This window comes from Mizuhopecten yessoensis, unplaced genomic scaffold, assembly GCF_002113885.1.
Source record: "Mizuhopecten yessoensis strain PY_sf001 unplaced genomic scaffold, ASM211388v2 scaffold2383, whole genome shotgun sequence".
NCBI classification, from domain to species: Eukaryota; Metazoa; Mollusca; class Bivalvia; order Pectinida; family Pectinidae; genus Mizuhopecten; species Mizuhopecten yessoensis.
Window position 1 is genome coordinate 223,143 of NW_018404519.1, and position 14,542 is coordinate 237,684.

Consider the following 14,542-nt stretch of genomic DNA (forward strand, 5'->3'; position numbering starts at 1 on the left):
TGAACCTTGTTAATGAACTCCCATAGTGACACAACCATGATACTTATGAACCTTGTTAATGAACTCAATAATGACAGCAATGATGAGACTTATGGAACTTGTATATTAACTCAGTATAGACATTCATGGGACTATCTTAGTCAGTCAGAGTATATAATACAGGTTTTTTTTACAATCCTTGAAATTATAACTGTAAGTAATTATTACTGCATAAAATAATATATTTCACAACAGTTTTAAAATATATCATATTTGCAGAAACTACATACATGTAAATTAAGGCTTTATTAATCCAGCCACCCACATTCAAAGCTAGAAACGACTGGATTGTGAAATGGTGGGATTACTTGATTAACTTGAATAGCAGTTCTGTTCCAAATATTAGGACATTCATGTTTGTAGTTCCTAGATTAATGTGGCTCAGCTATATTATATGTTTATTTTTCTTCCTACTTTCATTAGGTTACCAAGACAGCCACCTAGAGCAAATGGATGATTTTGACGAGAGAGTAATCCCAGAGTACTGGCTTCAGTGTCCCCCATACGAGGATCCGCCACCTCCCTACACCCCTCCGAAGCCCGATCATCGAATGCCCCCGAGGGAGGCACCCCCACCTTATGAGGAAGTACCCAGCAACAATAATAACATCAACATGACTGACATTATCCAAAATACACGACAACATGGTCGTGTAGAGCAGGAAACGCCCCCTAATGTCAGTCATGTAAACCATGTACGCCAGTCGTCTGACAGGATACAGGATGCCCTCAACACAGAGTTGTTACAGAGTATACGCTTTCGTCAGCAACTGATGTCTCTCAGCAGCTCGGAGGAGTCTGTGGATTTATCTGTACCCAATCACAGGGCTCATTACATCCGCAAATCAAACTCCACTGCCAATACAGGGGGCCTATGTAATGGTAACAGGAACACTTCAGGGGCAGGTAACTCTGACCGGAGTAAACGTCACTCTGGCGTGCTGAGTGGAACCTGCAGGGTAGGTCATAGTAACAGCTTTGCTGCCCCACCCTCCTTGCCCTGTGGGTATGATACTGTACCGTGGCACAAAACTGGATACAGTCTTCCTCAATCATGTTCCAACACAGTTGTCACAAGGTCTAGGCATGGAGGCCAGGATCGCCCCATCAGAAAGTCACATTCGGGGTCAAGTAATGTCAAACAATGTTCACACAGAGGTGCATTACAACAGGAACGAGGGTTACCTGAACCAGAAGATATGTGTAGATTAGAGGAAATGTCTTTGGAATCCTACAATAATAACAATTTAGGTACCAACACTAACAGGACGGCTGATGGTGACTTGTTCAGTCAGCCATCAGAACAACGAGTTGTTGCTGATATTACAGATACATTGGAAGGCTACGTTCCACCCTCCTTCCAGGATCAGTCAGACAACAGAGGCACAGCTTCTTCTAAACGAAACAAGCCTCCCTCTCATCACCAAAGATATGGTTCTCTCCCTTCCAACATATGCACTGACACGCATATGAGTGCCAGTCTTAGCGCAGGCCATGTACGTAGTAGTTCACAGGACAGTGCTCAGACTGGAGCACATGTAGATCCATGTCCTTTGTTACGCAGTAGTGAAATGACAATGCCTTCTAATCGGTACAGTAGGGATCAGTGTGATATTGTAGACAGAAATGAACTGATGACATTTCGTTCACCTCGAAGGCCACAAAGTCTGGAGCATCTTCGACATCCTGGCCATGCATTTAATGTACCAGACATCTCAACAATTTCTGAATCTGGATTGTCAGGAAATGACAGCATTTCCCAACAGCAACCTACGCAACAACAGCAGAATTTACAGGACTTACAAGCACTTAGGGAACTAAGATTATCAAACTTATTACGGAGCCCAGAGTGTGGTCCTGTCAATATTGCTAACTCACCTCCGTCACCTGTGCAGCCCCTGTCCATTCAGGGTGCAGGCATGCCTCGTTCAAGCTCCATTGTGTCTGATGTGTCAATGTTTTCTGTGTGTTCAGAAACTGGAGAGAAAAAACTTTCCCAAATCACTGGTCAAGCACTTAGGAGTGATGCACAGTATCCAGAAAATGCTTTTGTAGGACGCCCGACACTTTCTGTGTTTTCAGGGGGAGACAATTGTATTTCAACAAATAGGTTACCAAAGGCTAGTGAAAACGCTGCAAATGGTAACATTGATAATCAGAATGGCAATGATCCGGAAAATAGCAAAACTACGGTTGATACGTGTGCAGGAAATGAATCAGGTTGTGATAACAATGACAGAGGTTTGGATGTTGTTAATCGAAGAAAAGACGAAAAACAGAAATCTAGTAGGGAAAATCGACTACCACACGTGAAATTACGACACAAAAATAAACACAGAACACATAGGTCCTCATCAGGTAGCACATCTAGTGGTAAAAAACGACACTCGCTCACCTCTGATTCACCTTCCGAGTCTGCTACCAGTGTACGACCTTTGCCAAGATCAAGATCTGAGGTCAAACATACAGAGCAACTTTCTGCTCTGAGGAAGCAATATAGAACGAAAAAGGGGGATCCCCAATTTGTACACTGTGATATGATGCCCCCTGCAGGGCACAGTCATCATTCTTTCCATGGGGAACCTGATTATGTGACTTATTCTCCAGGTGCCAATAATTGGGGTGAAGTTTCCGGGTTGTATGCTGTTACTAGTATTATGGGCGATGTGCGTCACTCAAAATCAAAATCAAAGTTGAGTGCTGCCAACAAATCAGGAAGTGTAAGCAACAAACAACCAAACTCCCCAACTGATGGAAGCTCTAGTCTGTTTTGTCCGACAAATGTGGCATTTGTAAAAAAGAAAGTGAAATCAAGCAAGAGAGGTCGCCATGGAAATGCTGCTGATCAAAGATCACAGGATATCAAAATCAGTGGCTACTCTCAAAACAAAATCCTAAACAGTGATTTAGACATAGAGTTATCTCCCATGCATGAACTCTCTGACAAAAGCACGAAATTCAAAGATAGCTGCATTGTTGATAATAAAGACGGAGTGTTGTTGGAGTCTAGGTCCAATATGGATAACAATAATTATAGTATGTAGTAGTGATGTATAAACCGACTGTTGTACATCATCCAGGAAGAGACACGACTAGGAGATGTATAGATATGATTTTTTTCTCAGCAGTGTGTACTGGTTCAGTAAAGACTCATTGTTCAGGACTGTTTTGTTTAAAAGAATTATCAGCTAAAATCTGACATTAGTATGATCAGAAGTATCATTAAAAACCAACTAATTTCTAACTATTGGCATCTGGGAAAATTATTTTCTGGACAATCAGATGCCACATTAAGAAAGTCTTTTCCACTCGATAAGGAAAATTTTCCCAATCATGATTGTTATTATGTTTAGAATGTCATTCTGAAATTTGTTGGCATCTCCCCGTACTAATTGATGAGCTGTATATACCCAACCAGTCTTTGTTTGTCATTGAATCAGAAATGTACAATAATGTCTGATATACTTTAAGAAATCGTGAGCTTGTGATCCATTGGATAACATCAAGAACTTTTAAAGTTATTCACTGGAGCTGTAAAGGAATTTGTTTTTGTTTTTTTTGTCTTTGTCAAGTTCTCACATTTTTATGTGAGCATTTGTCTAGTTTAATCTCATTTTGAATCTCTTAAGAAATTCTATTAATGCATTTATGCCTTATTACACACAAATTGAAAGTGTTCAAACATTTATATTGGATCTGATTGGTTTAAACGCAGAATATTTCTTTTAATACCTTAACATACAAATAATATAGATTAAGGGGAGGATGGTGATATGGGAAAACATGTGCTGATCATAACTTGCTGGAAAGTTAATATTTCGAGACATATCTCTCAAAATGTCTTTTTCACTGGCCAGGTAACATCAGTGTTCACTGGCCAGGTAACATCAGTGTTCACTGCACAACATACTGCTTAACATCAGATGAAAAAAATAATAATTCTTTTCATAAAAAGGTTGAAACGGGAGATGAACTTTACATGCAGAACTTGAAATCCTTAACACTGGAGTGGAAATATCTGTTTTAGTTGTTTCATTTAAATCCGATGTAAAATACATAACAAGTCTGTGGCACAATACAAACCATATGAGTGGGAAGTCTGTGGCACAATACAAACCATATGAGTGGGAAGTCTGTGGCACAATACAAACCATATGAGTGGGAAGTCTGTGGCACAATACAAACCATATGAGTGGGAAGTCTGTGGCACAATACAAACCATATGAGTGGGAAGTCTGTGGCACAATACAAACCATATGAGTGGGAAGTCTGTGGCACAATACAAACCATATGAGTGGGAAGTCCGTGGCACAATACAAACCATATGAGTGGCAAGTCCGTTGCACAATACAAACCATATGAGTGGCAAGTCTGTGGCACAATACAAACCATATGAGTGGCAAGTCTGTGGCACAATACAAACCATATGAGTGGGAAGTCTGTGGCACAATACAAACCATATGAGTGGGAAGTCTGTGGCACAATACAAACCATATGAGTGGGAAGTCTGTGGCACAATACAAACCATATGAGTGGGAAGTCTGTGGCACAATACAAACCATATGAGTGGGAAGTCTGTGGCACAATACAAACCATATGAGTGGGAAGTCTGTGGCACAATACAAACCATATGAGTGGGAAGTTTGTGGCACAATACAAACTATATGAGTGGGAAGTCTGTGGCACAATACAAACCATATGAGTGGCCAATAAACTTTTAACACTTCTTCTGTAATATACCTATTTTTTTATGCACTAAATTTTTAGAGCATTATCAAATTTTGACAGTTTTGGTTAGTGCATTAATGAATTGGCAAAATATGCAATAGACAGCCATATACAGGAACTAAAATTGATACAATCCTAATTGAGTGCAATATTTTAAGTGTAAGAAGTGCTAAACTAAAACTATCACTAAAATTAAGTATTTTTACTGTAAATGAAATGAATGAACGACTTTGCAAATAATATATCGGATCTCCTAAACGAGTCTGCTTACAGCTGTTGTAAGGGAGGTAACTATTAAGATTTACTATCTTGCCATTCTTTTCTTTATCAATTCACAATTCAAGTGTTTACAGGAAAATGTACTCTCATTTTCTATAAGTCAAGGAAAATTGATAATCAAAAATCATTTTTTTTGCAGTACAATGTTTTATTGACTTAAGTATTCATACTGTTTTGCTCAATGTCTGGATGAACTTTCATTGCTAGATTTAAGCTGACAGTGCAAGTTAAAAAGCTTTCAATTGAGATTTAAAAAAATAAAATATTTTTTTTATTCTGGTTTTGAGAACTTCCCCAGTGACAATCTCTCCTGGCTGACTAAGGAAGCGCAGACATTTTAGAATGTACTTGCTAAGTAACGAGTATGGGTCTCGCTAGGTATAAAAAGTGCATTGTGACACTACTACTACTAGTATACTATACCCAAACTCAAAACCAGAGAGAGAAAAAAATGTTTAAATCTCAATTGAAAGCTTTATAACTTGCACTGTCAGCTTTAGGAACTGCAGGTTTCTGTAGATAAATAGAAGTTTAAAAACATGAGGATATGAAAAAATCTTATAGTGACAAGAAAATCAAAAAGTTCAGTGACACAATGTAGTAAAACTTACATGCTTCACAACATATACTTAAATAACAGTTCAAATGTAGCAGATTTTTCAGACAACGGCCCAAGAAGCAAAATAGAAAGTTCTGTTGTTTCTCTTAATCGAGGTTCTGCTCTAGTGTTGAAACATGTGCTCCTTCAAGTAAGCCCAATTATATTGGTCATTACTAACTTACTAATGTCCCTGGAAGTGAGAAAAATTGTGTGTGATCTATGGAGAAATTAACAGTTTTGGATGAATCTGTATGTATTAATAATATAAACTTTTCATATTTAACTAACTTATTGTGAAGTGTATAAAAATATTAATATTAACGTTATACACTTTACATAATAACAGATCTTATTGTGTTAAGGTACAGAAGGATATATTTATGTGTTTGTTTTCAATTTTACTTTCTGATTTACATTGAGTTACAATGTTTTTGAGGATGGAAAATCGGTTGAGTATTATTTAACAGTTACTGTTGTGATTTCATGATAATGCGTTTTATGCGGGGGAATTTTAGACTACCCATACTATTCCTAGTAACAGAAATATTTGAATCTTTTGGTTGTTTTGTGTTCGAGATGAGAAGGTACAATGTTAACAGTATGTAATATTTAGTGACATTATACATATGTATATGAAGTATGTAAACCTCATTTCTAGTAAAGTATTTGTTTTATGTGTGGAAGAAAATATTTGTAACACATGTCACTACATGACATTTTCATCAGATGGTTGATTCTGATATGTTGGACAAAATTTCTACCATCTATCTTAAACTTGGGGAATCGTCTTACCTTTTAAGTGTGCAAAATCTACACAGATTTCCCTGAATACTGGTGTCTTAAACTTCATATTTTACTACTTCTTACAATGAGACTTAATGTCACTTTACCAGCAACGTGAAGGACGGAATCATGTTGTCAGAAAAAACTGTCAGTTCAGTCCAGATTAATGATGGTCAAACAGTGTTTCAGTAAAACACAGTAAATGTCCAAGGATCTCTTCAGATCTTTCCTAAGTAAGCATGTAGCAGACATAACCAGCATGTTGGGTGTCAGTAAAGTCAGGTTTCGCTGAATAATTTTTAGTTCAAATGATTTTAAAACACCAACTTAATTGTCACAGATGTACCCTTTTAAAAGGGGTTCCTTACAAGATAACTTGTAATATATATTTTATGAACCTTATTGTGCATTTTACAATAGTATATACAGTATTGACACTTTCAAAGAGCCCATAATTGATTTAGTTGTTAATATATTTAAGGGAGATAACTTCTGCACAAATTACTTCCTAATACCGGTATGTAAGGTAGGATATATATATATATGCTTCAAAGTCATAATGTTTTGAGAAAAAAAAAGATTCGCATACATTACATCTATATACTTTATATCTGTGACTTGCTGCTGAAGAATTAAACTCATAGACAGGAACCTAGGAATACGGTTTGCCCCTCCAGCTGACAGACTCCTGTCCAATTACTTACTGGTACTGGGTTTATAATCAATTGGATACAAAAATCAATTAAAAGGTAATGGAAAACAGTATTATCAGGCTTTGTTAACAGTATCATCAGGCATTGTTAACAGTATTTACAGTAATAATTAACAGTTTTACAGTAAGCGTTGATAACGGTACAAGAAGTGATGGTTTCTGGTATTTTGGTGACAGTTGAAAGTCTGTAATGATGCAAGTCTGATTGATTAATGTAATTAACACAAAACCTGTACAACACCTGCTCTCTAAAATAATTTCTCTTGTCAATACACTCTCCATTTACTTGTTAATGCCGAAAAATATGATCTCATGAAGGGTGATGGAAAAACACACTCGACACCTAATTAATTTTGTATGAATGAGAAGTTGTCACCAAATGATGCATGGTGGACAACAATATGTATTTTATGATTGTATTGTTTGCATACAAAGTATGTTGTCATGTATTATCATGAAATCCTTCATTTCTAAGTCAAATTATTTACTAATATTAATTTCTACTGCTTACAATGTTGTAAAGCTTGTAATTTACATGGTCCTGGAGACATGTATTGGTGTAGTGATTTATAGTTTTACAATGTTGTGAAGCTGGTAATTTACATGGTCCTGGAGACATGTATCAATGTAGTGATTTATAGTTTTTACATGGTCCTGGAGACATGTATTGGTGTAGTGATTTATAGTTTTACAATGTTGTGAAGCTGGTAATTTACATGGTCCTGGAGACATGTATCGGTGTAGTGATTTATAGTTCGATGTTTGTATATCTGCCAAACCTTTTAACATGTATATTAAAGCAATCCAAACCAGACACTTGTTTGTTTTCTCCTTTCCATGACACAAAACAGGAGAATTTTACACAAGACAACAGGCTTTTACACTGATGGTGTGTAAGTCACAGAAATTGTCAGAAACTAAGGTGGCGGTTGGTTTCTAGGGAAACATACGTATATGCAGAACGTTCTGTCCATCATGGGTTTTGACACCTAAATTACAACAAGAATTCCAGAGGAGTGGATGTGTCGACTGTGCAGGCAACTGTAATGAGATTATGAAGACTGGATCAATTTACATTAACGATGACTTCGATCAATCCAAGGGATGTTGAGTTATCGTATGGAAACCTTGTCACAACCAATATGGACGCAGACGTTGACAAAGCGTTGCTGCTTGACCACCAGCAATCCCATGGCATATTAACAGTCAGTGTGAAGTTTTGAGGTTAATCGGCCTAAGGAAACTCTAGTTATTGCACGGAAACAGATTTTCTATTTATAGTAACGTTGACCCTGACGTTTGACCTTCGGATCTGAAAAGCAATCCCAAGCAAGCATTTGGTAAGAAAGCACTGTATGAAGTCTCGAGTCTGATCAACCCAAAGAAACTCTAGTTATTGCACGGAAACAGAATTTCTTTTTACCAGTATAGTAACTAACATTGACCATGACCTTTGATCTTTGGACCTGAAAACAATCCCGAGCAAGCACTTTTAGTAAGGAAGCACTGTATGAACATTGAGTTCAAAACTCTAAGGAACTTAGTTATCGCACAGAAACAGATTTTCTATTTATAGTAAAGATGACCTTGACCTTTGACCTTCAGACCTGAAAAGCAATCCTAAGCAAGCACTATTGGTAAAGAAGCACTGTATGAAGTGTGAACCCAAGGGAACTCAAGTTATCGCCCAAAAATTTGTTTGGACGACGCAACCGACAACAACAATGTCAACAAAGTAACACATATGTCGCCTGGTGTTGCAGGCGACACAATTAAGTGTAAAAGAATGCTTTGATGTTCATGAACTTTCCTTAAATTTTTTGTTCTTTTTTCTGCTCGAGTCTGATTTTGAACCAGAATTGAAATTCAATATGGCCATCTGTGATTTTTGCACCTGAAGTGTCCAAAGATTTTTGATCAATTACTCTTGAATAATTACTTATGTTTTCTTCAAACTTCCAACAACAAATTACACATGTATTGTAGTATCAACTGCTGCTCACATTTGATTTTGATCTTGATTTGAAATTCAATATGACTTCCATTTTCTGTGCAATAATTCTTGAAGAAATGATTTTGTTTTCACAAAGCTTTATAGAACTCCCCACTCAGGTTTGATTAAAGTTTGTCTTAAGCCTAGTATGGCTGTCAGCAACCATCTTGGATTTCATGTTTCCAGACAATATCTTTAGAAGATTTTTTTTTTTTAAACTTGCCTGGTATACTTTCTGGTATACTTTTTACCTAAATCCCTAGCTGAGGTTATATTCTTGGCCTTGTGTATATCTCATGAGACTTTGGTGATCTGATTGGCAGATGTTCCAGATGATAAATTTTGAAGGGTTTATTGAATTGTGATGAAACTTGCTTTGTGTAGTATTCATATACTTATTATCCAAGTCCCTTGTTCAAGCACATAGGTAAAATTCCAATATATTTAATGAGGCTGCTGTACTTTGATCAATGATACAGCAGCAAATACGTTGCATTTTATTCTTTCATAATAGGTAAACTATATATCGGCCATGCATCTTTCAGTTTAACCTGCATAACAAGTTGTACAAGTAATAATAAACAAGAGGCCCAGAGGGCATGTATCGCTCACCTGGATATCAAAGCAATCATGGCAAAATATTCTCCAAATAAGATCCAAAGGAATGGGCCAGACCCCAAGGACAATCCTTGTATCCTATCTGTATTAGATTTTTCATGCCCAGACATTTTATGTATGGTTATGGGGTGGGGATCTCAACTGTTTCCAAGGTGTGACTCAAAAAAAAAACTAGGTCCCTAGGGTTGTGGCCAGACCCCAGGATCAATTATAATATCATGACTGCATTCGTCTCTTTATGCCCAGCATTTGTATATATACAGTTTTGGGGTGGGGATCTCAACCGTTTCAAAGTCATGACCCAGGGACTATGTCTCCAAGGGTGGGGCCAGACCCCTGAGCAATCCTGGAAGCATATTTGTGTTCTTCTCTTCATTTTCAGCAATTGTATATATGGTTATAGGGTGGGGATCTCAACCGTTTCCATGCAATAAACTATTTTTGGCCCTCCCCTTTAGCCAAGGGGATCTGCCCCACTACTTGGACAATTTGAATCCCAGCCTCCAATGAATGCTTCCTACCAAATATGATTGATATCTAGTGCATAGTTCTACAGAAGTCATTTATAGCAATATAGCCAAATTACCCTTTTTGACCCCACCCCTCAGCCCCTTTGGGGTCAGCCCAACCATTTGTACAATTTTGAATCCCCGCCTCTCATGAATGCTTCTGACCAAATATGATTGATATCCAGCGCATAGTTCTACAGAAGAAGTCATTTATAGCAATATAGCCAAATTACCCTTTTTGACCCCACCCCTCAGCCCCACGATTTGTACAATTTTGAATCCCCGCCTCTCATGAATGCTTCTGACCAAATATGATTGATATCCAGCGCATAGTTCTACAGAAGAAGTCATTTATAGCAATATAGCCAAATTACCCTTTTTGACCCCACCCCTCAGCCCCACGATTTGTACAATTTTGAATCCCCGCCTCTCATGAATGCTTCTGACCAAATATGATCGATATCCAGCGCATAGTTCTACAGAAGAAGTCATTATAGCAATTTAGCCAAACTGCCCCTTTTTGGCCCCACCCCTCAGCCCCACGATTTGTACAAATTGAATCCCCACCACCTGGGAATGCTGCAAGTCAAATATGGTTGATATCCATCACTTAGTTTCAGAGAAGAAGTCGCTTAAAGCAATATAGCCTAATTGCCCCCTTTTGGCCCGCCCCCTCAGTCCCCTGGGGGGTCAGCCCCACCAGTTGTACAATTTTGAATCCCTGCCTCCCATGAATGCTTTTGATCAAATATGATTCATATCCAGTGCATAGTTCTACAGAAGAAGTTGTTTGTAGCAATATAGCCAAATTGCCCCCACCCCTCAGCCCCCTGGGGGGTCAGCCCCACCATTTGTACAATTTTGAATCACCACCACCTACGGATGCTTCCAGTCCAATATGGTTGATATCCATCTCATAGTTCCAGAGAAGAAGTCGCTTCAAGCAATATAGCCAAATTGCCCCCTTTTGGCACCGCCCCTCAGCCCTCTGGGGGGTCAACCGTACCATTTGTACAATTTTGAATCCCCACCACCTAGGGATGCTTCCAGTCAAATATGGTTGTTATCCATCACTTAGTTCCAGCGAAGAAATCGCCTAAAACAATATAGCCTAATTGCCCCCGCCCCTCAGCCCCCTGGGGGTTCAGTCCAAATATTTGTACAATTTTGAATCTCCACCACCTAGGGATGCTTCCAGTCAAATCTAGTTAATTTCCAATAAGTGGTTAAGAAGAAGAAGTCTTTTAAAGCAATTGTTGACGTACATACGACGGACAATGGACGGTATGGCATAAGCTCACCTTGGTCCTTCGGACCAGGTGAGCTAATAATGACAAAACAAAATACATTGTATAAAATAAATGGCACTTTATTGATTTTAACATAATTTATTGCCTATAGCAATGGGATTGGGCACCAGTTGTACAACTTATACAAAGCCCTTTCCTTTTAACTTTATTGATTTTAACATAAATCGTTGCCTATAGCAATGGGATTGGGCACCAGTTGTACAACTTATACAAAGCCCTTTCCCTTTAACTTTAGTGATAATAATTTACATACATTAACCACATGTGCACATTTATATTTCTATTCTGTATGCAATTTATTTTTCATAATAAAATAATCCACCTGATATATTTCCATTTACCCCTATCTTTCAAGGTACATAGGAAAATTTAAGGAATTCTTCAGGATAATAACAGTTATTGCAATCCTAGGCAGTAAATATAAATGCATGAGCTGTAAAAACAAGAGGCCCATGGGCCTTAACAGTCACCCGAGTTCTGATATATTTATACAGACAATTGATTTTTGTTTTTAAAACAAGAACAGAAGTATTATTCAAAGTGACAAAAAACAATAAAAAACCTTATTCAATATCTAGCATACAGATTTAAGACTGAAAAGTATTTGAATTTAGCACCTCTGATTCTAAACAAGGAAAATGAAGAAATTTTAGCACACTGACTCCTTTGGGTGCCCTTTGGGGCAGAGCTGGCTCAAAATGTTCAAAGTATCAAACTGTCAACTCAGGGTTATAATTCCAATCAAGTTATCAACATGTAATATTCAAAGTATCATTTGCCATAATAAATTTGCCTCCCTCCCCTTCCCCAGGGGTAAACGTGAGACCATAGGGTCATAAAATTCACAATTTTGGTAGAGCACCTTAAAACCCTTCCATCTATGAAGAGTATTTGATTCTACCCTATCTGGGTATTCAGAAGAAGATTTTGAAATTTTAGTCAATTCAACCCTTTTTGGCCCCACCCATCAGCCCCGGGGGTCAGTCAGGGGTGATATGTGCATACCATCAAACTGCTATCCAATACCAATAATGCTAACCCAAATTGAATTACTTCCAATGGAAATTAAACAAACGTTGGGCCAAAATGTGATTTCCCTATATAAACTATAGTAGAGTTTACCCCCTCCCAAGGGGGAAGCGTGAGACCCCAGGGTCAAGAAATTCACAATTTTGGTAAAGCACCTTAAGACCCTTCCAACTATGAAGAGTATTTGATTCTACCATATCTGGGTCTTGAGAAGAAGATTTTAAAAATTTTAGTCAATTTGCCCCTTTTTGGCCCCGCCCCTCAGGCCCCTGGGGGCTGGGGACCAAATAAGCCACTGTTTTTGTTCACCTTTGGCCATGGAAGGTTTCTGTAAAATTTCATTGAAATTGGTTCAGGGGTTTTGGCGAAGAAGTCGAAAATGTAAATTGTTTACGGACGGACGACGATGGACAAAAGGCGATCGCAATAGGTCACTTGAGACTTTGTCGTCTCAGGTGACCTAATAAAAGCATATAATATAACTTCTACTGACCATGAGTGTCCTCAGACAACAACAAACATGGTGCTTTGATGTTAACCTCGTACACCATCATTTTGAAACTTCCTGTTTCATTTTTTGATTGTGCTGCCTCTGCTCGTGTCATGAAGTCCAAACAAGTATTATAAAAACCTCTGTAAGCCCATATTATCTGTATATATTCTCGAATACTAATTACGAAACTTAATAAATTCATGCAAAACAAATGAATATATATAACAAAAAGTGTTGTTAAACAATAACCCATGAATTATCATGCGATAAAAGTCACCAACTTTGATATCTAGTGTAAATTGTACATAATGATAACTTTGGTTTTAACAGTAAATATATTACTGTGTCCTTAATACTGACACACAACACATCCTTAAATGACCTTAGCTGTTGATATCATGTTAAACTCTATACAACTAACCAACCAACCAACAAACAACCTTCAAGTGTAATCATCGTCAATATCCTAGAGATAATATTCTTTTAGTATAAAAGATAATAGATGATTTCTGCATGAACACCAACATTAACCTTTTGACCCAACACTGTCTTATCATTGATACTGTGCTTCTATTTTACTGGACCTACCAGTCTGCTGAGTTGATCAAATAAATCAATTTGTTTTCCTAATGAAAAGATCAAATACAAAGCTGATTAAAGAGTTATGAGAGGTTAGGGACGTGTTATGAGAGGTTAGGGACGTGTTATGAGATGTTAGGAACGAGTTATGAGAGGTTAGGGACGTGTTATGAGAGGTTAGGGACGTGTTATGAGAGGTTAGGGACGTGACCCAACAAACCTAACAAAGACCTGCTTTTACATTAATTTAGAAGTTGCCCCCTCTCTACATCAAAGACTGTACTGTAGGGCTCTGCTCTCAGTTTGATTTCTGTATGCCCCCTCTCTACATCAAAGACTGTACTGTAGGGCTCTGCTCTCCGTTTGATTTCTTTATGCCCCCTCTCTACATCAAAGACTGTACTGTAGGGCTCTGCTCTCAGTTTGATTTCTGTATGCCACCTCTCTAAATCTGAGACATCTGTGTGTTCCTATCTAATTCTGTGACTAATATAACCTATTACCAGTAACTGAGCGATATCAGGTTATCTCAGTCGGGGCTAAGATTCTGTAGCATAATCTCAAACGAGGCCGACTGCAATATCTCCTCTCTTGATCTGACCACTGTGTCTCCTCTCTAAATCTGAATAGTGTGTCTTCTTTCAAAATCTGACCACGAATTTGCCTCTCTAAATCTGACCACTATGTTGCCTCTCTAAATCTGACCACTATGTTGCCTCTGTAAATCTGACTACTGTGTGTATCCTCTTTAAATCTGATCACTGTGTCACCGCTCAAATTCTGACCACTATAATGTCTCTGTAAATGTGACGACTGTGTCACCTCTGTAAATGTGACGACTGTGTTACCTCTGTAAATGTGACGACTGT

At 38.0% G+C, this 14,542-nt stretch overlaps 1 protein-coding gene across 1 annotated transcript in view; it reads left to right on the forward strand.

Moving 5' to 3' along the window:
• LOC110445825 overlaps nt 1-7,998 on the forward strand; it is a 47,581-nt gene extending 39,583 nt beyond the window's left edge. Inside the window, exon 4 of the mRNA XM_021490623.1 lies at nt 463-7,998. Within this exon, the coding sequence (XP_021346298.1) occupies nt 463-3,083 (2,621 nt within the window). The 3' untranslated portion in view covers nt 3,084-7,998. The remainder of the gene's footprint in view (nt 1-462) is intronic.
• Nucleotides 7,999-14,542: the final 6,544 nt, after the last annotated feature.